Raw genomic sequence first — 24306 nt, 5'->3', positions numbered from 1 at the left:
GTGTTTGCTGCTGTGTTTACTTATACATCAAGGTATTTTCCTTCAGGTAATAATGGGAATTATGGCTGATTAAATATGTATAGAGTCATGGTATCATTTAAAGTAAACACAAGAACCAAAATGCACTGTTGGGGGAGAGCACCGGTTTCATATTCAAAATAAAATGCTTGAAGAAATGAAATCCTTTTAGACAAAATGTTCTTTAATTGTCTGCAGAGTAAAACATCCATCCAGTCTCATACAAACGTGTAAGAAGATACAACTACATTTACAGATATGAAATAAGGTAAAGAATAGTTAAGGTACAGTTATGTGCAGTAACAACTTTCCTAAAGTAACATTACATGTTTTACAAATATTGCATTTCTTATTTCTCTTCTCAAGTGTAAGGCCATCAGGCTTTTGGCCAAAATAATTGCCGGGGTTTGAGCAAAAAAACGTCAATATAAGCAATAACGACAATCAAGTGTAAGTCAATTGACTTACACAGACAAGTCTAGCCCCACTCAGACACCAAACCCTAAAAAGGTGTTTCAAAAAACAAAGCCACTATTCCGCTGATGACATCCTGTGGGTTACTTTTTTAGAACTGACCAACTCTTCCAGAACCATGGATCAAGTATCTTCAGCGGGCTCATGAATTCATACTTGAGTGCCAAATCAGAGGCCCTTTAACCCGTTCTGAATGGCCCACGCGAGAAAACAATTCGAACACATACAACCAGTTTTTTAACATGCAGTTCCAGAAAAGCAGTAGAGTAGATGTCAACTACTACAGATATCTTCTCCCATCAGTCTTCTTCCGAGCCAAACCCAAAGTCAGTCTTGCTCAGTCCAAGCCTTCCTCTTTACGGGGACTCCATCATTGAGATGCTGCCTCAACCCTTCTTCGCTTCTGGGTCTGCTGTTATTAAATGCTAAATCGTCTCCTCTGTTGTCACATGGAACAACTTCACCGTGTGGACGGAGTATCCGCTGGGCCACGTCAGCTGAATGTGAGCTCCCAGAATGCCAAGCTCTCCTGCGGGGGAACCCGCCGTCTGCAGAGGAATCTTCCGGATATGGACCAGAGATTCCAGATACAAGCTTGGCTGCTTCAGAAGCACGGTCGTTGCTGGCGGCGTGAAGCTTGAATGACACCAATCCGGACTCAGAGTAGATGCTATGTGTGCGGGTATTCCTGCAGACCGGTGCAGCAGAGGAGTGCGCCGTGGAGGGGGCGAAACAGAACGAGGATGGAACGGAGATTCGCTGCGTGAGGTGAAAAACGCTTTTCTTCCTGCGTCTAACTTCTCCCGTTTCGCTTTGTTCTCCTTTCAGTTCCTCTGGCCTCTCTGGATCTCCCAACATTTCTACTACTTTGTCCTTGTTACTGATCCACTTCTTCCTCCTGCTGGTTTGAGCCTCTTCCAGTTTAATTTCCAGGTTGTGAACGTCCTCCGTTATCTGATTGACTTGGTCAAAACGAGAGAGCAGTGCACTGACGCAGGGCAGCAGGCGGTCCAGGTGGGGTCGGACGTCGAACCCGGCCTCAGACACTGACGAGTCGTCAGACCTCACGGAGAGAGACGAGGACAAGGGACGGGGGGACGAGAATGAGGAGGACAGGGAAGGGGAACTGGAAGAGGGCAGGGTGGAAGACAGGGTGGAGAGAGGGGACTCCCGTGAAGACCTGGAAGGAGGGACGTCCATGCCTTCGAACTTCACCCTGTGCCTGAACTTGAAAGGAGAAAGACGTGCGTGTGATCAGCAATGTGACCCCGGCTTTGGAAGCTTTGCACCACTGCTAATGCCTACCTCTTTGGTTTTGGTGAGTCCCATCCACAGTTTGAATCTCTTAATGAAGAATTCCACCATTTCATAGTCCTGAGGTTCACTGGTTGGACAGTACAGTTCAGCCTGCTCTTCCCTGAGGACACAGCAAAAGCAGTAGTAGACAATGAAACCTACCTAATGCAGCCTTTACCTTACCAAATATGAACTCATTCTTCTGAGGTCTGAAGCATTAGTTGCCATGGTAGTATAATGGATGAATGGATTTGGTTTTAAGGGCGGCATGGTGGCGTGGTGGTTAGCACTGTCGCCTCACAGCAAGAAGTGCCTGGGTTCGATTCCGCCAAGTGGCCTTTCTGTGTGGAGTCTGCTTCCTCCGTGCTCTGGGGATCAGGTTAATTGGGGACTTTAAATTGCCTGTAGATGTGTGAGTGTGAATGGTATGGCGTCAGTTTAATGACAAAACTCACACATGCAAGGAAACGTCTATTCGAGTGAATTTCAGGTTTTAGCAAGCGTAAATTTCTTCTGCGCACTCAATTTTAGCAGGCGCGAGAGGAAATTCAACAACTGCGAGCGCAGAGAATGACATACTCTCTCGCGAAAACTTGATCTGTCGCTCGAAAACTTGATCTGCTCATATATGTAGCAACTTACCGGAGTTTGGGTGAGTGACGTGCCTACGAGACTTTTTCAAAGCCTCAACGACCAGGACCAATCAGAGAAGAGCCCGTCCTCCTTTGGTTCCCGCCCACACACTGCCAAAAGTCATACTTTCAAGCGAGCAGATCAAGTTTTCGCGAGAGCGTATGATACATTTGAGCGAGCAGACCAAGTTTTCAGGAGAGAGTCAGTCTCTGCGCTCGCAGTTGTTGAATTTCCTCTCGCGCCTGCTAAAATAGAGTGCGCAGCAGAAATGTACGCTTGCGAAAACCTGAAATTCACTCGAATAGACGTTTCCTCGCATGTGTGAGTTTTGTCATTAAACTGACGCCATAGAATGGTTGTGTGTCTCTGTGTAACCCTGCGATTGGCTGGCGACCAGTCCAGGATGTACCCTGTCTATCGCCCGAAGTTGGCTGGGATGGACTCCAGCCCCCCCCGCGACCCTGTGTGCAGGATAAGCGGCTTGACAATGGATGGATGGATGGATGGATGGATGGATTTGGTTTAACCCCCCCCCCCCCCCCCCCCCACATTGGATGAACCTTAATCACTTTGGTGTTCACTTAATATGTATCACAAAGTGCCCTTACCAAGCAACATTTGTATGTTTTCCAATTAGTCTCTATCCAAATATCTACAAAATGGAGTAGATGGAGTGAAGTTTGGGTCACATCTACAGTACCGTGTATCTACAACAACCATGCACTGGTAATAATATGCACCTACATTGTGTACCTGTATGCACGGATGAGAACAGCTCCCCAGAGTCTGGCTAAGAACCAAACACACCCCCCCTTCAGTAGCAGCCCATAGATGGGGCCCAAGACTCGGTGGAGCCTGCAGAGTCTTTGGAGAGCCATCCGGCCACGCGGGATGGACAGCACTGACAGCCCGGTCTGACGTAGCGACAGGAAGCCCTCCACTGAACGGGAGAAGAGCTGGAAGAAAGACACAGGCATGTGAAATACATTTTGTCCTTAGGAACCCTTGATCCAGCTGGACGCTTCCTTATCGTACCACATTCCCAAGGTGGGTGCAGAGCAGCAGCAACAACAGCAGCAGGGCGGTCAGAGCCCACAGCTCCCTCCAGGCTCTCTGCAGCACTCTGCCCAACACCACCGACCTCCGCGCAAACCTCAACGTTCCCAGCAGCTGAGGCACAGGGCAGTGGAGACATTTAACAGAGGGGGGAAACCAGGGGACCAGTGTGGAGATGTGTGATGATGAAGGAGAGCTCTCGCTTACCTTTAGAACGAGGAGAGTGAGCAGGACGGCGGCGCACTGAGAACAGTGCTGCGCCAGGACGGCGGCACGGTGGAAGTCGATGAAGCTGTCTGGTTGGGATCGGAGCTGAGTGGCACATAAAGGTCCTTGTATATCATAAAAGCAACACATGTTTTTACTGAAGTGATTTTCTTTCATTATTGACATCTTGTTCTATGTAACTACAAAGAATAAATAAAGGGTTTTTGGTTGCCTCTACATGAGGGCTTATTTTTCACCAAATTTACTCAATTTTGCCTGCAACTTCTTTTTCATTACTCGAATATTACAATTGTTATTTGCTCTGGTTTGTTTCAATTCATGTATATTTAAAATATAGTCTATTTGTATGTATTGAATGTCAGTACCCCTGTTTTGCATAATGCGCTTTCCACCAATGAAACAAAACCTTGTAGGGGACAAGGTTGGACAAATAAAGAAAATATTGTGATAATTTGACAAGTGAATTAACGATGTCGCTTTTCAGACACAGTTTACCACCAACAGATCAAATGTGGACCCATGGGGTAACCACATAACGATGGCCTGCTTAGGTGACACTAATGTTGGAGGTAATGGATCTTAAAAGTCTTCTGTATTTTTGTTACCTTGGAAACACAGTACTTGGCCTGGGACGAGGAGCAGAGGTGCATGATAGCCGTTGCCAGGGACAACAAAGCCAGGAGAAGCTGGGACCAGTGTCTGCACTGAGGCAGATCCTGGGCACACTCAGGGGCCATGGACCACAGCTCTCCAAACAAGATGAGGAGAGCAGACATGAGAAGGAGAACCTGCAGTGTAAAGCAAGTGGATTGTAACACTGGAATTATTTTAGACTATTCTTCTACATAAATGTATCAGGTCTGATTCAGATCTTCTATGTATTTGAAGGGATTGCAGTCTTTATTACCGTGAGGGCCACCTGCAGGTCCAGTCCAGAGAGGGATGAAGGGATGTGGAGCGGAAGGATGGAGAGAAAGGGGGTGACGTCTTGTAACTGAGCCCACTCTAGTTCCATGGACACGCTCACAAACAAGCCAGACTCTCTGTGGTAGTGTGTGAAGTCCATTGAAAGGGTTTTAAACCTGAGAGGGAATAAAAGAAAGTATTGTAATATATATATATATATATATATATATATATATTAGAATATTTTCTTGATACATATAGTCGCCTTGCCGTCACTAATCCACTTACTGTTTCTTTCCCCAGTCGGCCATATGTAAGTCAGCTATGAGCTGGCGTGTTGTTGCACTGCTGTTTCCCAGAAAGACACTTTGCATGGGAATGAGGAGATGTGCGAACTGCAGCCGGGGCGATCCAACGAGGCGCAGTATAGGGTTTTGGTGCAAGTGCTCCACCAAGGTGTGGTTGATCCACTGCTCTGCGTCTGACCAGCTGGATGGAGAGAGAATCAACACAAGCTTTGGGCTATAGCCTCCAGACATTCTCATTCATCTCAATTTAGTCAAATGGCTTGATTTAAGAATTAAGGCCAAGCCATGCACAGACCTAATAGTTATGTAAGGACAATTCTTGTATGTATTTTTCTGAGGACGCCAAATTAAAGATAAGCTGACTGCACGATAAATAAACGCTGTATGTAGGCTCTTAAAATGACTGAATCTGGCACCTCCTAATGTTAAGACAATGTGATTGGCAGCAGAGCATGTCCCGGCCCACCCCCCCTGGTAAATAGACACGAGGATGTCTGACAGTGTGCACCATTGATGAAGACCTATACTGTTCATGATGACGCCCAGCGGAACAAGCAGGGTGCTGTGGTGGTATGTGGCTAAATTGGGTACTGTGCAGTGTTTGGACAGCAGCAAGCTGAGCGTTGCCCTTACCCTCTGAGGGAGGTGAGGTTAGGGACCCCCAAGGGCGCCGTGTAAAGACGGCGCCTGACAGCGGAGTGCAACAGCCTGCCCTGCCTCTGCTCCATGGCGTCCTGGTAGTTCACCAACAGCACCAGCAACAGGAAGAACAGCTGGCACACACAGTGCTGCGGAAAGGGTGCAGATGACAATCAACAGAGAGCCGAAGCACCAATCGTCTGCTATAAAGTTCTGTGTCGTACTCACCCTCATCAGTGATCCCAGAGCTCGGACTTTGCGGGCCTCGACTTTGGCCTGCAGCAGCCCGTAGCCACATGGTGGTCGGACCTTCCCCCCAGGCTCACCAAACGCCCTCACCACAGTGCTCTCCTGAGCCAGCTGCTCTTCCACCTCCGGGTCCACAGGCCTCCGCAGTGCTGTGTGAATCAACGCCTGCACACACACCTGAGCGAGGACGAAGACGAGGACGATAAATCACAGGAATTATCTACTGAAAACCACAAAAAGCTGATTAGATGAACTCACCTTGAGAGGTTCTAGTAGCAGAGCTGAGGCCAGAAAGGCAGAGAGAGCAGACACAAGCCACATGAGGACCACCGTTCTGGACCAGAAGCTCCCGTAGAGTCCGACGACAGCCAGGCACGCTCCCAGCAGCAGGGCCGCCAAGGGGTAAATCACACGCAGGGCCCAAGGAGGGAGCAGCCAACCAGGCTGAGCCCGAGCAACTCCTGAGACGGAGGGGATTGACCGGCAGATATCTTTAAACAATGCTCACGCCAGATGGGAATAGAAATATACCAATTGTGCATCCAATAGGCGTTATTATTTGTCATTTGCAACAGTAATTTTCCCCTGTGTTGGGCTTATTCACATTCATCCATGAAAAGTTGGAGGTTAGTACCTATGCGTGTGGTGAAGGAGGAGCGCGTGGATTCAGGAGACGGGCTGGGAAGGAAGGTGCTGGCCACGGAGTCTACGGATCGCACTGAGGGACACTTGTAGAGTCCTGCACCGTGCAGGCCGGGAAAGGACTGTGAACCCGGCTTGTAGACCTCTGCACCGTATGTCTCCTCACTCTGCTCTGACCAGCTGCTGCATGAGGTACTCCGGCTGAAAGGGGGGAAATCACAGCGATGCAGGAGGTTCCAGGGAACACAAGAAGGCGTGAAATAATGAATTGCATGCCGCACAGAAGCGCTCCTCACGTGGTTGAGAGCGAGGAGGTGGCTCTAGGGGAATCCCAGCCGCTGTCTGAGTTGCTGTTTGTTGTATCTGCTGTGTCCTCCGCTGCTATAGACATCAGTAGATCCTCCTCTGGTGTGAAGCACAAATACAGACTATAAGTTTACACACAGCATACACACACGCACGTCAATGGATCCACCCTACTTTTTACCATTATTAGTCACAGTGAGGGGTTTTGTCTTTTGCAGGGAGGTTTCCCAAAAACCTCCAAGCAATAATTTTCTATATATGGAACCATTCAAAACTCACTTTGAAATGACATGATAGAAACCGATGGCATGGGACACAAGACTTCACATGTAGCTAATAGAGGAATACGTTGTGTTTATTTCTGTTTCTCACCAGACAAAGTCAGAAACGTAGTCAGATTGATCCTGTGAGCTTGCACTGAGTTGTTTTTCATGGCGTGGACCTTTTTGTCCTGGGAAGCAGGGGATTTGTGAGAACTGTTAATGTCTTTTGAAAGGGAATGTGTGCGAGAAAGAGCAGCAGGCGCGCCAGGGGAGGAGGGCGAGGCCAGCTGGAGCTGCATCAGGGCCTTTTTCCTCCTCAGCTGGCGTGCAGGGCCTAGAACAGGGGAAGCTTTGCAGAGGTTGGGGGTTGTCTTGGTGAGGCGTGGGTCTGCTGGTAGGTTGAGGAGGCTGTCGCAGGACGGCCATGTTTCCATTCCCACCTCTCGAAGTGCTCCATCCTTCTGAGGCGCTAAGCCGGATGCAGCCCAAAAGTCTAGAATACTGGAGTCAAGCGCCTTGCTCTCCAGTAACTACAGGAACAAGAAAGACACTTCGTGAGACAGGGCAAATTTTTGTATTCTATGTGTGTGCATATTTTTCTGCGCTCACAGATGAAGGACTGTCTCGCACTCGACCGGAGGAGTCCGACAGAGACAGGAAGGAAGATGCGGAGAGCGCCGATTGGCCGAGGTACACGTCCATCTCTACAGAGTGACAGACAGGAGAAGGGGGAGCTGATGTGTCCACGGTTACCTGTGTTACAACCACACACAAACACGTGCACACACATTAACTGCTGCCTTAACATTCAGATACATAGAAAACTCTTGACACTTGAACGCTTGATCTGCTTCCACGCTGAGAAAAGACTGTTTGACAAACAGACGCACGTCTAACACAGTCCTTAATGACCTCTAATGGGCAGCACACAGGAGCACACGAGAACAAACGCCACCAAAAGTCCATTTACACGCCGGTTTAAAGAACACATCAATAGGTCAAACTAAGAAAACTCATATGAGGCAACACAATACACGATGCCGTAGGTTAAGTGTGTGTGCGCCTGTGTTGCTTCATATTACATCACCTCACAACCCCCGTCTTTAAAACTGAGGGTAGAGGAACTTCATTTTTGCATAATCTTTGACGAGTTGAGCGTGAGGACCAGGCTTCCTTCAGCAATAAATTAAATTATGAAAAGAGAGTATTGGTTTTAAGTTACCGGACGGTGAGCTTTTCTAAACATGAAACAGAGGAAACACTGGAGAGGAAACACTAGTACAGCGACAGTCATCCCCACGGCAATCGCCTCCACATCAACCAGCAGGCGGGCCGACACCGGTCCACTAGTGGCAGAGAGACACAAATCAGGTTCCTGTCAATCAATATTCACAATATAGTCACAGGGTTGTTTATGGAAGTAAAACACTCAAATCCAATTAAAATGTATAAAAATTGACATGATGTTGTCTTTGAATGAGCCAAAATTAGTAGAAAACATTACATTTTGTATTTGATTGACAATGCAATATTAGGACAAATAAATAACAAGTGACTGTTCCGTTACAATGATATTGATTAAATCTTGAAAAAGTCAATTAACAAATTATACACATTTCCTTTTTTTGAACTATTTCATAATTGCTACATAATCAGGCATTTGTTAATCTAAATAATTTATTAATGAACTTTGAACTAATACCCAACGATATAGGCGTCCCATTCATGCTTATAAACCATCCTACCTGTGCCTCTCTGTGCCAACAGCCCCGTACCACAGAGCCCCCAGTGCCAGGTAGAGGTGCAGCATGAGAGCGCTGCATGTCACCCTGTGACCCCGGCTGAAGCGGCTGTGGGCGGGGCGTTCCCATAGCGACAGCCACAGGTGGTGCTCAACCATCCCGAACTTCAGCTGGGAGGTGAAGACCCGTCGAAACTGAGAAAGCTCCTCGGGACCTGGCCAAAAAACACACACACAGTTAGCAAGAGAACAGAAGTACATTATATAATCTGACAAAAGTGTCTACGCTTACATGAGGCCAGAACTTCTTTCTCCATCGAGCCGTTCTTCTGATTCTCTACAGAGAGCCAGTCCTCCAGCAGGAAGAAGAACATGTGGTCTGTCTGAAGGTCCCAAACCACGACGTGCTTAACGTACCACGACGGCTCTAGGCCTGGAATTACACGGATGATATTCAAATACATCCACATATGGTCACCTCGACTACTAACGGTGATAGACAGATCATGGATCTGAATTTTAACAAATCATTTGGTCCCACACACGGTTTGAAAGTGTTATTTTTTGTGAAATATCTATGTAGAGCTGGAAGTCGTTCTAATTGCTTACAATATAATGTCTTCATCCCAGAGGATCAAAGCAATACCAAAAGCTTTAAAATGATATTTTTGCAGTTTGCACATACCTGTGTTATCATGCCAGATACGAATTTTCCAAACTTCTCCCAGGTTGTTGTCTGTCTCCAGGTGAAACTGGTCCAGGCTGCCACGCTGAAAAGCTCCATGCCTCTGCAGATGGCGAGAGCCGCTCTTGTTCACACCGTACAGGCTGATGCCAACGTGTGCTGTGGTGCCTGATGGGTACATTAATCATTTCCATCATATGTAGTTAGAGGTTTCATCAACTCCACAATGTAAATGATTCCATTGCTTATATTTCTGTGCATTTTTCATTTCCCCATCACATTGACGTGTCCTTGGCTGACCTGCTCCTCGCCTCCAGCCGGTCTTGACCAGTACTCTGTACTGGTACATCCCCGGTCGGCCACACAGAGGGACCTGGCTGAGTCTCAAGCTGTCCAAGTGGTCCAGTTTATGGGCGATGAGCCCCACCAGCACATGAATCAGCACCAGGACAGCACACACAATCCCCACCACTATGTTACGCATGGGACCGCCTGGCTGCACAGATAAGAAACAGATGGAGGGAAGAGCCTGTTCATGACAGCTTTCTTTCTCATCCTGACTTAGCATTTGGGGAATGGTTGACATATATTTATTTGTCCAAAATGCATGCACTAAATAACAGCTGCCTTGGGTCCCCACGTACCGGAGGCAGAAGAACAACTGCCCCAGGATGAACGAATAGGCTGGCCCCAAACATGGTGAGGTGCCGGGTGAGACAGTGTGCCGAGTGGAGCGTGCTGTCCTCCAGGGGTTGTAGACCCCGGCTGCTCCAACACCTCTCCTCCACATTGTAGTACTGGCACAGCGAGCTGAACACACACACCGACACACGCGCCGGACCGCCGCCACCCAGAGACGAGGTCAGGTTGACAGAGAGGGTTTCATCTGTCCCGTCCAAACTGTAGGGGAAGGAATGTTGGTCATGCAAAGAACTTCCTTGTGCGTCAAAATGAGCAATCAGACCCGGCACTAAGTCACAGAAGAGAGCCACGACTTACAGTGGGGACAGGAATATGGTTTCCTCCGCGGAGATGGTTGGAGCAGCGAGAGTGAGAGGCCACACTCTCACCAGGGATGCATTGGTCCCCGGTACTGTAGAGCTCACTTCTATCTTTACATGTCCCAGACTCACTGGGGTAGCTCCTAGATATGCATAATGCAGTTTGAACACAGCCTTTTTAATTTATAATTTAAAATAAAATAAAAAATACAACTCAGTATATATACATTAAGGTTAACGAATTATTATGTAGGCTCTGGATGATCGACCTAAAAGCTACAGTCGCTAACTAATTAAGAATAGTGTCGCTACATCCTGACAGCAGCACATGAGACAAAGCTCCCAAAGGAAAACAACCAATCAGAGCACAGGAGTCTCCAACGCTAATGGCAATCAATGAATACCAATCAACTGCCAAACTCGGCAGCGCTGATCAAAGGTTTTAACACGTTTGAACTGATGGAGAGGATTATGACAAAAGTAATTTTAATTCAATTGACCAACTGCAGCTTAAAGATAGTTCAGCCATTATTTAACAGATGGCTTTACACATTATTTCTGAACACTGCAGCTGAAGTCGGCTCTAATAGTTTTATCTCAACAATGCATAGTGATGACAAGAAAAAAAAGTTTGAAAGTTGATATAATCACATGGACATCCTACCTATGAGCTTTAGATAGCAAATTATCAGCTTAGTATCCATTTAAAGTGTGTTCATCAATTAGGGTCAATTAAGCAATTATGGTCAATTGGAATATGAGTTTTGAAACAAAATCAGATGGGTGCAGAGAGAAAGTAATAGTTTACTGTACCTGGGTCCAGACTGAAGTTGAAGGAGATATATAACCCTGCGTTTTCATCGAGTCCATCCACAGCTTTGACTGTAAGGTTCAACATCCCTTTGTTTGGTAGGATCACAGTAAGACACGTCCCATTCCCAGCTTCACCCACCCTCCCATCCCCACCCCCATCGCCCTGTCCCAAAGGGTATTTGTTGGGCAGAGTGACCCGAATGGCCTGTTTGGGTTCCAGATCCTGGATGGGTATGGGTTGGCCCTGAGGGGTGGTGAGCTCCATGCCAACCAGAGCGGTGGAAATGGGGGGCTCGGCCGCAGTCAGTAATGAGTTGGATCCCAAGTCTGCACCCACACCAAACACAACTTGCACCACTTCGGTCTTCTGACTCTTCAGGTGAGCGGTGAGTGAGGCGGGAATATGGAAGTCACATGGGCGAGAAGTCTTCGATCCGCCATTTGCTGATGACTGAGAGGCGAGAATGTGGTTTTGGTCGGAGCGGTGCGAGCAGAGGAGGCCGGAGGGGTCGCCACGGAAACCCACCGTGTTGATATAAGCGGTGGAAAGCGAGAGGGGGGTCTCGCCATGAACATGCAAATGCATCACAGAGCGCATCAGGCCCCCGGCGTGACCCAGGGCCGACAGGGTGATCGTGGGACCCGACTGCAGGGTGCCGGCTGGGTGAGACCTGGAAGCGCTGACAGACTGGGACACAGCCGCCAGGGTGCTACCTGGAAGCAAGTAGAACGCAAAATATTCAGCAAAGTTCACCAGAAAACTGTTTTCCATGCAGGGGACGGTGGTGGACGGGCACCTATGACGTTGAGAATGTTCCTCCCAGTTTCCAGAGCTGAGAAAACACCAGGACTCATCTGCTCCTCCATGACATGGATCATCTTCCCCACAGATTCCATAACCTTCTGATGGCTCTTTTCACTTATCAGTTCACTGGGAACTGCCTGGTGAAAACAAAGCAAATACGACAGTATAAGATTTAATGAGTAAAGGTCTCCATTCCTTTAAAAGCAGAGAAAGTTTTTTTCCACAAATCAACAACCGTCATCCATTCCTTTTCAGAATTAAAACCTTTAAATGATATCTGATTGTCTCAAATAATAAAATCTACAATTTTATGCTTAATCTTGGGATCCAAAACTGGGGTTTTAATTTAATGGGAACATTTACAGTGTCGCGATTTTGGCTACAGAATTCATTATTAAAAATATATTACTTGTTATATTCAAAATATTTCACTCACACACCTGCCCTTTGTTAGGCTATATGCGTTAACACGGCCAAAAGAAGTCAACATTGTCTAGACATGCATTGGGGTTAAGCTCTGGTGAAAACTATATTTCACATATTTTTGGACTCATTGTGTGTCTGTGTTTGCTGAAGCATTTCCAACATTACCAATCGTCACTTGTTAGTAGGTGATAATGGCGAGGAAATAAACTAGTCAATTTACTCACAGTAGACTGTGACAACGCAGAGCTGATTTGATCGACATTCAGCCAGGAGTTCACCGGCAGGGAGGCCAGGGCTTGGGTCACGTTTTCTCGGATTTCCCTTCTGTCCATGAGCTCCGAGACAGTCCGCCCAGACTCCATCTGAGGACAGGGGGTTGAAACTCTCTAGACCTAATTCTTAACAAATGCAAACCTTCAGAGATTCTCACTTCTCAAGGGTAATTCCATGCAATGCAGTGAGATAGTATGATGCTGACACACAACCTGATTGAGCTGGCTGGTGAGGGCAATGGAATAGGGGATGATCTCTTGAGGGTTGCCACGTTGGACTAAAGCCCACAGCTGTGTCCGGCTCTTGTTCCTCAGCCACCGACTGGCATTTTCGTCCCTTTGAGGAGTTTCAACAGTCAACTTTCTGGAGAGAGAAGCAATCAGGGAAACATGACAGAGATATTTGCTGTGGTTTGTAATAACCTAAATTATCATTCTAACCTTTGACTGGAAAATAATGTATGGTGCCAGTTGATGTTTTGCTTCCTCTGCATCAAATTGTGGTAGCTTACCTGTTCAGAGCAATGACCTTTGCCCCCAGGTGGTCCTCTATCAGCAGAGTAACGGTGATCACTGACACATTTCTTTTTCGCCCCGGACTTCCCATTGGAACCAGACTGCCAAATGTTGAACGAGTGCCCCTGGGGAGAGAAATGCAGACATCAAATATACACAGCTTAAGTTTGACGGTAAGTAAATGAATAATGACTTCTTAATATTCAGGCAAGCCTCGCACTTCCTAGTTTAATAACAGCCGTAGTTGGAGGCCTTTGTTCACCTGTACAAAGTGAGCAGCGGGCACGCCGTGCTAGTGGACTGGCACGGTGCTGCTTGGAAGGTATAGATCAGCTGAGAGGCCCTGCTTCCTCTCCCTCGCCACCCTGCCAAGTAGGAACCGATTTTAGTGGTTCTTGTTGAAGAAGCTCTTAGTTATTATTGTTCTCAATTGAAAGGGACATGAATTGGTACTTCTAGGAAGACGAGTTACCTGAGCAGCTGTAGGTGACCGCCGTCTCCAGCAGACGTATATCTGACTCTGGACTGAGATCACACAGGCCTCCGTGTGGTGGATTGTTGGGTCGTATCGTCAGGCTGCCACTGCCCCACAGCTCTGTGCCAGGCTGGGATACATTGAGAGTGAAGGTATAACTCTGGCCTGCCTGCAGGACACCTGCACGCACCACCAAGTTTGGTGAATGTCTCCCTGTGGAGGTGGACGCCTCATTAAGGTCAAGGGTTACACCAGTCTGGTCCTCTGCGCTCCATTTGTACTGAGAGAAGAAACATACATGAATGATAATAATAATAACAGATGTCTTATTGTCTGTGAATATTTCTTTATTTCTTGGCCATAAATGATGAATCATTGCACTGATTGAATCTATATTACACTGTGCATTTACAAATGAATTATGGAAGCCAATTAATACTAAGATTCAAAAGAGACTTCAGAGTTGGGAGCACAATATGTTGTAATCTGTCATTCGTGACATTTGATCATTTGTGAAGCTTTAATTTAACTCCTCCATAACTGACTTAGATTCTGCGCTGTCCTGAAGGGTCAGGACTTCCATAATGTTTTGCCTTGTTTCTTGAGCAGCTAGATGGCCTTTCTAATAAAAAATAAATGGAAATCTCACTTTCTACAATATGATTTAAAAACGTGACACATATAACCTGACAGTATTTAAAAGAATCATTACCTGAGTCTGGTCATCACACTGTCCACATTGACCAGAAAGAATATTGGGGCTGTTGTAATTAATGTAGTGATGGGGGGACAGGACAGAGCAGGACACACACTCCACAATCACAGGAAGCACAGGAGCTTCACACACAGTAACCTTAAGATTAAAAACAGGAAAAAGTATGTATGGTAAGTCACTTGTTTCTTAAAATATGACAAAGAAAAAGTGAAAAAGTAATCTTTTGGGAGCGAATGGAGGAGGATTATGGGTAATCCTCACCGTCTGGTTGACAGAGACAGGCTTCCTCCCTGCCTTGTGTACAGTGAGGGTGAAAACATAGTTTGTGCCTGGTTGCAGCTGAGTGCTCAGTACAGTCATTCTGCTGCTGTTACTCCCAATGGGCTGCTGCACCAAATCACAACCCGTGGAGTTCTGAAAATAGAAACAGCCAGGTGTTGGTACCACCTACAAACAGAATATTTATTACACATGCGTATACAAATTCATAACAACAGCAATACATTCAGCAATACATTACAGATTAACATCAACATGCGTTTACCGCTGTCATGAAGGTCCAGTGATACTGCAATGTGTCCTCCACCCCAGGCTCTACATCAGGGTCTTGGGACTCGGATCCTTCCAGGATGAGGTCACTGAGGCTGGGCCACAGTCTGTGGGATCCACCCTTAATTACAACTACGAGCATTGAGTGGACCACTGTGATGCTGGTTTTTTGTCTGTCAACTAGAGGAGTTCCCTGAAGTGCAACTGTGAATACCAGGCAATACCGTCCCACACCAAGAGTATGCTTCGGGAGGAAGAGAAAAGGGGAAGTTGCATCTACCTGACTTCTAAGAGCAACTTCGTCCCCAGATGAGTCTAAACTAGTGCAATCTGACCCTTTGACTATCTCCCATAGGTATGTGGATTTGTAGGCGGAGCAGTTAATGTCCACGCTTGCTTCAAAGAAGTTCTGTCTGGAGCTGAAGATAGTAGACCGGCTCTGAACAATGGCAGCTTTAGGACTTGGACACTTGGGCTCCTCCACCTCTATGTGTATTTGTGCAAACACATTGCTGACACTGTTGACAACCTTGACCGTAACACTGTATTTCTCCGGACTATAATAAGTATGACTGACCGTGCTCAAGTCAGTCACCAATGCTTCAGCGGAGTCTCCAAAGGACCAGAGGTATCTGCGACTGCTACCATTCGCTTTTGCAGAAAACCTAACAGCATGTCCAACAAATATTCTTTCTGAATGGCAGACAAGTTTGACTTCCTTAACAGGCCACTGGACTGTGGCAGTATTATTTAATGACCTAGAGCAGATCCCATTAGTTGCCAGCACACTGAAAGACAGTAAACCACTCTGTGGTGGAGTAAAGATCACTTCCTGTCCTGTGAGCCAGGTGGGGTTACACCCCGTCAAGTGAAATATCCAGGTGTAGTTGACCGGAAAACCACTTTGAACTTCTGCCTTGAACTGGAATCCTTTCAGAGCCTCTAGAGGATCTGAACTAGAGTTCACAAGCCGCAAACCTTGAATATGCTCGGTCACCAGAATGCTGGATGATACCTCCGCACTACTGATGTGGTTCCAACCTTTGACTGTAACGACATGCGCCCCTGCTGGAAGGCTCGATGTGGTGAACCTCCCTTCGAGAACACCCTGACTATGGATCCAGTCGTTGTTTGTAAATGTTATAGCAAAGCTTGCATTGCTTCCTTTGGAGATCGTTGGAATAAAAGTGACTTCTTCCTCGGTGCAGAAAGAAGACTCAGAAACTCTCAGCATTAGTCCTTCGATCGCATCCTCCACTGCGACACTGTGTGAAACCGTCTGCCAATTTATACCATTGGAGACATTCAAAGACAGCTGATAGATGCCTTCACATGGAAATGTGTAGCTAACGGACTGATTAGAAGCATTAAAAAGCATAACAGCTCTAATTTTCCAGTTCCAGTGCAGATGACTACCCTTCCGGATAAGCCCACAGAGTTGAACGGCGACACTTGTGGCAACATAAAAGGGATGAGTCTTTCCCTCTATTTCAAAGTCCACCTCTTGGACCTCCTCTTGCACATTAAACTCTTTAGTGACATTGACGCAACCGAGGACATTGTGAACCGAAACTTTAAAAAGACAACGACCAACACTTGAAAAAGTGTGGAGTAGAAAGGGCGCTTGGGTGTGCAAGGGCGGAAGATCAGATTCCACGTACCAATGGTACTGTAGGTCTGAACCGGTAACCACGGCTACAGATATATTTACTAATTTCCCTAATGCCACGATGTTCGACTCTGCTGTAATGTGTGCACCTGTTACAGGCTGTACCGCCACTAAAGAAACAACGCTTGTGGCCTCCCCCAACTTGTTACAAGCCCTTAGCTGAACTGAAATCCCACCAGGAGTTTCAGCAAACAAATGGAAAAGCTCTCCATCACCAGAGATCTGTTGGGTCACTCTGCTCGGTGTAGCAGACCAGTGATAAGTGACATTGGAGCCCTTGGCGATGGAAGCAGTGAAGAGCAGTTCCTCTTGGGTTGGTATGTATTTCATGTTTGTCAGACTCGGACATTTGATCTGAATACCTTCTATTCTTTCAAAGACCTCAACCAAAACAGCTGCTTCCTTTCTACTCACCAGGTTCTGTGCTATAACCCTCACTTGAGAAACCCCTGGTTTCCGGAAAACAAATCTAAATTGATAAGTCCCCTGTTTCATCGAGGTTATGCCGTCAACAGTCCAGTAGTAGTTTGTGCTACTGATAGCACTGCTAACTGCTGAGATAATAATTTCTTCTCCCACAACAGCATACGGCTGGTTGGTGTAAAGGGAAATGTCTGAAATAGGAAGTAAAACGCTGACTTTAAGGGTCACAAAATCACGACTTACGGCATTAAAAGCTGTGGCCGTGACCGTAAACTGACCTGCCAAAGTAAAGGCATGTGACACATTAAGCCTTCGTTCTGCCGGGGATCCATCTCCAAAGTCCCACAGTACTGACACATTACTGCCAGTGCAAGAGAAAACCCAAAATGACACCAACGTATTTGCTGTCACCGTGCCACTTTCACTGTCATGCGCCACTGACAGCTTGCTCACAGGATTTAGAATGGTGACAAAGGCCCTGGCGGTTTTGTTACTGACTTTGTTACTTGCCAGTACCGATACTTCTTTAACACCTTCGTCATCAAAGATAAAACACTTTTGAGCGCCTTCTGCTTTGGCAATGGGGACTCGATGTGCAGCACTCGATGTGCTGCTAAACCATTGAAATTGGTAACCGTTCATCTGTACAGGTGAGACTAACACCCTGAAGCATGCCTCTCCTCCTGATGCTACTACTTCCTGTGATGACAGCACTGTCATGTTGGTTATTGGCGCTTCAACACAGATACTTGTATTAAAAGACACAGATGTAACAGAACTAAACACAGTCAGGCTGACATAAGAAATCCCTTGGCTTTGAAATGTGTGCGTGGCCGTCGACTGTCCCGTCACTACGGTCGGTGGGGATCCATCTCCAAACATCCAATGGAAAGTCAGGTCGGATATGTTCCCATTCACCCGAGCGCTAAGTGGTACGTCTCTTCCGCTCATGACACATTCTGCAGGAAGAACTCCACTGACTGTCAATCTATAGACTTCCACACCAATAGACTGATGGGCTTGGCTCACAGAATTGGAGACAGTTACATCTGCTGTATAGTTCCCGGGCAATTCGTAAACGTGGCAGATGGAACCGTCTGTACGGTTTTCTTCTAGGGACCCATCACCGAAGTCAAAATTCCACATGAGACTCGTACCAGTGGCTACTGTCGCTCTGAAATCTGTTGCAGAGCTCAGCTCAATGGGTCCGTTGCAGCTCAGTGTTAATCCAGAGATTTCCTCCATCACTTCCACCTGGAGCCAGGTGGTCATGGCAGTAAGAGCGTTGTTGGCGCACACCGTGACGTTGTAAACTCCTGCCGATGCGAATGCGTGGCTGACCCTGCGGTGGATGCCTTGTACAACTTCAGAGCCGTCTGCGAAGTCCCACGTGTAGACAACAGCGAAAGTGGAAGGCTCTGCGGAAGCTTCCAGAAAGAGAGTTTGTTCGACGAGGGCCACGGGAACGGAAGAGGAAATGAGAAGGTGGTTTAATTGCGGGCGGACGCTTATCTTCAGTGACGCATAAGTGATGTCGTATTGGTTCAAGGCTTGGACTCGAAGTGTGTAGTCGTCTGCAAAAAACGAAGACGAATCAAGAATGAATACAAAGCAACTGCGGTTTTTAAAAATTAAGTGAAAAAAATGTTTTAATAGTTTATGTTTACCTGGGATGGGATAGGTATAGTTCACCGAGTCCTTTACATATACTTGCATATCTCCTCTCGAAAGCCCCTCCGCGCTCTGACACGGAGCAGAGTGGTTGTGGATCACCTCTCTGCCGCCATCCCCAAAATCCCATCTAGGTGACATACACCGCGTGGAAGTTTAGAATTACATTTCTCTTGGTAGTCGTTTTGAAGTCCAGGATGTAAAGCATGCCATCCCTAGGATTGCCTCTGCAATGCCTTACCTGATGCTGACTGGCAGGGAGACGTGCAATTTGACCCTCACGCTGTAGCTGTGCGCAGCATCCACAGCTACGACCGCGCTGTCTAACAGGAACTCTGGCTCAGCCAGCGGGGTGAGGTCATCAGCTGTCAGGAGGACCTGTTGGCTCTGGGAGCTCACAGGGTTGGAAGCTGTCACCTAGCAGAGAGATAACTGCTTGTGTTTTGGGGGTGGAGGCTCAGATTGTTATTAAATGTAGTTCATCAAGAAATCCTCTATTTAAACAAAAAAGCTCATCATAGAGAGCAATACACTGTCTCACCCTGAGCTTATAACCAGCAGGCTTCTTGAACACCACACTGTAAGATTGTCCTTCATGGGAAAACTTCTCCAAGTTGTTGATCACCCATTTGTACTCCACTGAGGAACCACTCTCCACTTTGACTGTAAAAGTCTAAAATGTCAAAAAGAAATACTTGAATACTCGTGTCAAGCTATAAAAATGCTAAAATTAGCCACAAGTCAAAACAGGTTTGCCTTACAAAATAATTTGTTCTTTATACTACGAGTTGCAGGAGTTTTGACCTCGTCTAAGGCTTACCGTGTTACCTATCTGCGTGTAGCATCTTAGCATGCTAACATTTGCAAACCATAACCCAAGCCCAAAATACCCCCTTTGTAAGAGTATAGAATAGAAAGTATATAATATACAGGGAGAAGGTTTGACCTGATGATTGCACAAATTGAAAAGCAAAAGGAAAACCCAGATTATTACAAATTATCATGTCGAGAACACAAATATATGTGCCAACTTTTCAAGATATTCACCCATTAGTTATGAATACATTTGACTGAAAAATACAAATTTCCACCTCCTGCTCATCAAAATCATGAAGACATAGGAAGCATGAATGTTCATAACAAATGCTTTGCCAATGCCTCTCGAACACGTGGGTATTTTTCACTAACCCAGCCCTCTGAGGCAAATTTGTAATTTGCGATTTTGGGCTATACAAAATAAAATGAATTGAATTGAACATAATGTGTCATAGATTGACCTCCTGGTGTCCATAGATGAAAGGATTCTTCCCTTGTGGCCCATGAAAATCTTTACGTATTGTCAATGGCAATCCATCCATTAGCTTTTGAGGTATTTTTTTAGCCTGAACCAACCAGTTGCTCCAACAAGCAGAATGTGTTTTTTGTTGATTTCATTTGGCATTCTCACCTGTGGAATGTCGCAGAGCATCCTCCAGCATCCATGTGGCTCGACACTGAGCCCCGTCACTGCCTCGTAGCCACAAACCCCCACACTTACAGTCTGCGAGCGCACCGCATCTGTCACACTGATGTTGAGCGTTCGAAGCCCGACTGAGGGCAACACTAGGGTCGCAGAGGAGAACCAGGCATCCGGAGACTCTGTCTTACAGCCATCCCAAGACTGAGCCACCTCTTCTGGGCAAGATGAAAGGAAGGGGACCCCAGTCTGGAGAACTGGAGCTGACCATGAGCTGCTGGCCTTCCCTCCATGCAGGACCTTGATAACAATCAGTGTTGGGACGTTGATCTGGAAATGAATCTGGTTCTTGTCATCCGGCACGGGATGGATGACGTGAAGGCCGAATTGAGATGTTGGGGTAGGAGCGGTCGTCAGGGCCCGGATCTCCGGGGCCGCCGTCGTCTCTTTGTGAGCAAACCCGAAGCTGTCATCAGCTCTGTGAAGATTGTCCACGTACAGCATTCTCAGATCACACACCACCCCGTCCACCCACTGGCCCCCTTGGGGGAGAGACGTCAGGCCCCCCTCCCACCAGCCTCCCCACTCTGGCCTCCTCAGGGACATGTAACTCTGGCGCCAGGAGGAGTTTAAAGAGGCTTCACTGTTCAGGCAATGTAGGAATGTACCAGGGTCGCGAGTGTGCTGTATTGCAACGACATCATCGGGGTAGACCGTGATCGCTCCATCTGGAAGGAGCAGCTGTTACCAAAGAAAAGCAACAGGAAAATGTAAGGAATCTACATACTTTGTGTTAAAAGTTCATCTCGGCTACAGGTGGACTCACACTTAGACTGTTGAGTTCAGAACTCGGGTTCATTCTAAGAGGCAGGTCTGCAACCAGGTGGTAAAAGGGGGGTATCGCAAGGTATCTGGGTGGTAAAGCGAAGCCGCGGGCCCCCGCTGCAGAGTCGTAGGAGCTGCACGGACTGGTGTGGGGCGCACAGCCCTCCAGCAGGTGGCACCAGTACTGGCCCACGCTGCAGCCCCCTGTGGTGTTACACAGTGGTAGGGCCGAGCAGCAGCTGAACGGGTTGAGGAGAGTGCTGCAACCTTGGGTAGAAAGGAGGAGGAGACGGTTACCGGCGGTGACGGTGCTCCCAGGACTCCCCCCATAGTGACCGTCGTACTGTACCCGGAGGCACTAGGTGTTGGTTGGGGTTGCAGTAGGGTCGGAGGATCTGGACCCGGGCCAGAGAGGAAGCCGGGCTGGGCTGGACCACCAGCTCCACGGATATCAACTGACCTGCGTGGCTGAACCAAATCCCTGGGAATAGCTGCATCTTTGGGTGTCAAAGGAGAATTTAGATTTAATATTCAACCAACCTTCTTTGGTTTCCAACCTTTTTTGGTCACTTTTATCAATCACAAGACGTCTGCTACCCTTTAGACGTTACAGCCGACTCAATATATGGGTTTTTCTAAAACTTATTTCAAGCAAGGCCAACTTGTAACCCTTCACCACGTGTTTATGTCTTTCCCAAAGAAGTAAACATTTCCGGTAGAAACAACATCATCATTGTAACATTATTCGGTGTTGCTTTTATTCTTTATTTTTCTGTTAGACATCTGGCAACCCTTGAGGTGGATCTCGCGATCCTTTTGGTGTGGAGACAGCATTTCACCAGCATTCACTGACCTCAACTGAGAGCTGCCCGGTGTCTGGGACGCTGGGGGACAGCGGTATGTGGGTCTGGGCATAGATGCCGCTCATTAGAGCCAATCCAGCCAGGTAACTGTCCGCGGAAGGTAGAGACTCTGCATGAAGACGCATGAACTAAAATCACCCCTTAGCACTTTCAGGACCCCTTTCTAACAATAGGAGCCACACATGAGGATCAAATATCGGGGGCTATTAAGTCTTACCAGTTAGTTGTTTTTCACAGAGGAAGCGTTGGTGTCCAACGCACTGAGTCTCCCTCCACTGTCCCCGCGTCCCCAGGGCCATCTGAGGACACCCCCCCTGATTCTCAGACCCTTCTCTCTTCAGCCATATCCACACTGTGGTTTCCCTAAACCAACACAAAACAGCAAAGAGAACATCAGGCGATACAAGCAACGATAGAAAGAAGACAGAAAGACGTCTGTGTGCAGCACTCACACTGGAAAGGAGTAATGGAGGAAGTTAAGCAGCTGGAGACTACCAGCAGAAGCCAGATCTCCTCCCGGAGTCTTTCTGCATAAATCGTGAGCCTCGGGCCACAGAGATGTCCTCTCAGAGAGCCAATAGCATCGCAGGCTGGCCAGGTGGATCCGGCTACCTTTTGGACAAGGAAGGTCCCCTGGAAGACAACGAGCACACAGACCTGGTGTCAGAGCAGTTCCGCCTACTGTGATATACACCATGCTTTCTGTTTAAACACTGGAAAACTAAAACTCACAAATGTTAATTACTTATGTGACACAGTGCAAAAGAAGTCAAGTTTTGGATTTAATGGAGTCTAAATTTTGTGCTACAAAAATGGCTAGACTAATATATGCTATTATTTGTGGAAATACCAAATAGGTTCATCCCATCAAGGAATTAAAATAACTTTAAACAAACCTGAAACCTGAAAAATTGAAATGAATAAATCAGTCTTGTATTTCTACAAAAAAAATGTCTCATGGAGACTATTGAGTTGCTGTACTTATATCACATCACCTGCATAACCAGCCTTAACTTCTGCAGTCATGACCATGTGACACATCTACACTGAAATAATACAGCTATAGCAGCAGTCCATTATGACTGACTTCACATGACTCTGAACCGCCTGCTGAGGCGAGCAAAATCACATTCACCCAAACCATTGTTTTTTTTTCATGTTTCATTTCAAAGAGAAGCTTCTCACCTGCCGAGGCCGCGATCCAAACCACACAAAGAATCCACAGCGCCGGCCTTTGTGGCACAAGTGTACCTGTCATCGCATAGAGCAAATCACATCCTTCAGAATAAAGAAAGGAAAGCCTTGCCCACAATCACCACTGAAGCATCGCAGAAGTCACTCATTAAAAATCATGCAGATTAATCTGTTCTTCCTCCTTCCGTCAGCTAGACAAGACTCTCCGGGGACCTTCCATAGTGCTCTTGTACAAATCCCAAGTTGTCCTCTCAATCGCTCTGCCATGCTCTAACGTCCTTCCACTCAACCCCCCTCACCCCCACCTCCCCTCGTCTGACAAACGGACCATGAGTTATGTTGCTGGGGCTGTTTTAAAGGCCTCTTCCAAACCCTCTGTGAGCGCCTGAGTGACTTCTGCTTTGTCTCTCAGCAACGGCCATAGAAGCAAAGTGGACCGAGGAGGCCGTCGCTGCTCATTACCATGTTGTAAACTCCGGCAGCTCAATAGACACAGTCAGACTCACGCAGCTACGGATCCTGACAGAGAGCAGCCTCAGAGACCACCGAGGCATTCTAGCGTCAGCGCTGTTTGGGTACAAATTGTGTTTTTCTCTTGGTTTTAGGAATATAGAAATAGAGAGGGATCTTTTCTTTTTAGGTGGTCAAAACTTCTCCCTTCAACATTGTCTCGTTGACCGAGAGCTCACTCAAAGAGCTCATCACTAACCAAACAAAGGTTTTAAAAGAAAGGTTGCCTGGAGAGGGAACAGATAAAGTTGAGGTCAGTAATAAGGCAACCATAGTTGAGTATTGTATGGTCCATTGCCATGGATACGATTGGATTTCTCTTTGTGAGGAGTCTCTTCCCTCACAGGAGAAGCAGATTCAGCAAGTGGGAGTCATAGTGGTAACTTTCTTTCCTAAAAAAGTTGTAATGTTTTCTTGCATTTAAATCCAACTCTAGTCTGACTTCAACAATATATAAAATGTCGGTGATCAATAATCATTGTACATATTACCTGTGCTTTAACATTTACAGTTTCCTTCTTGAGATTTTATTGCAATTCTTAATTGCAAAAATGTTTAATGAATTTAGTCAAATCAACTTTAATTCCTAGTTTGGTTATTTGATGGTTATTGAAGAAATCTGAATTCCAAAAAAACTAGTACATTTCTGATATTAAATATATACAATTAAACTTTTTGC

The 24306-nt window shown here is 46.8% G+C and overlaps 1 protein-coding gene across 1 annotated transcript; it reads right to left on the bottom strand.

The window, feature by feature from the left end:
- Positions 1 to 181: 181 nt before the first annotated feature.
- On the bottom strand, positions 182 to 23427 carry pkd1b (polycystic kidney disease 1b). Its single transcript, XM_040176654.2, has 42 exons — positions 23109 to 23427; positions 22376 to 22556; positions 22141 to 22286; positions 21914 to 22032; positions 21410 to 21557; positions 21062 to 21327; positions 20227 to 20976; positions 19321 to 19452; positions 19021 to 19196; positions 18776 to 18909; positions 15012 to 18682; positions 14729 to 14881; positions 14465 to 14605; positions 13750 to 14032; positions 13540 to 13642; positions 13274 to 13402; positions 12975 to 13125; positions 12714 to 12851; positions 12056 to 12200; positions 11259 to 11972; positions 10444 to 10588; positions 10089 to 10344; positions 9745 to 9940; positions 9445 to 9612; positions 9052 to 9192; positions 8764 to 8974; positions 8241 to 8364; positions 7628 to 7771; positions 7128 to 7548; positions 6746 to 6854; positions 6442 to 6650; positions 6066 to 6268; positions 5787 to 5984; positions 5553 to 5707; positions 4900 to 5100; positions 4613 to 4787; positions 4311 to 4493; positions 3685 to 3789; positions 3457 to 3591; positions 3175 to 3377; positions 1798 to 1909; positions 182 to 1719 (listed from the first exon to the last, which is right to left on the bottom strand). The coding sequence occupies exons 1-42, from the start codon at positions 23179 to 23181 to the stop codon at positions 820 to 822; spliced, it is 12447 nt and encodes a 4148-aa protein (XP_040032588.2). The 5' UTR covers positions 23182 to 23427; the 3' UTR covers positions 182 to 819.
- Positions 23428 to 24306: the final 879 nt, after the last annotated feature.

This window comes from Gasterosteus aculeatus, chromosome 5, assembly GCF_964276395.1.
Source record: "Gasterosteus aculeatus chromosome 5, fGasAcu3.hap1.1, whole genome shotgun sequence".
Lineage (NCBI taxonomy): Eukaryota > Metazoa > Chordata > Actinopteri > Perciformes > Gasterosteidae > Gasterosteus > Gasterosteus aculeatus.
Note: the sequence above shows the minus strand (reverse complement) of the source record. Positions and strands in the feature narration are given on the sequence as shown.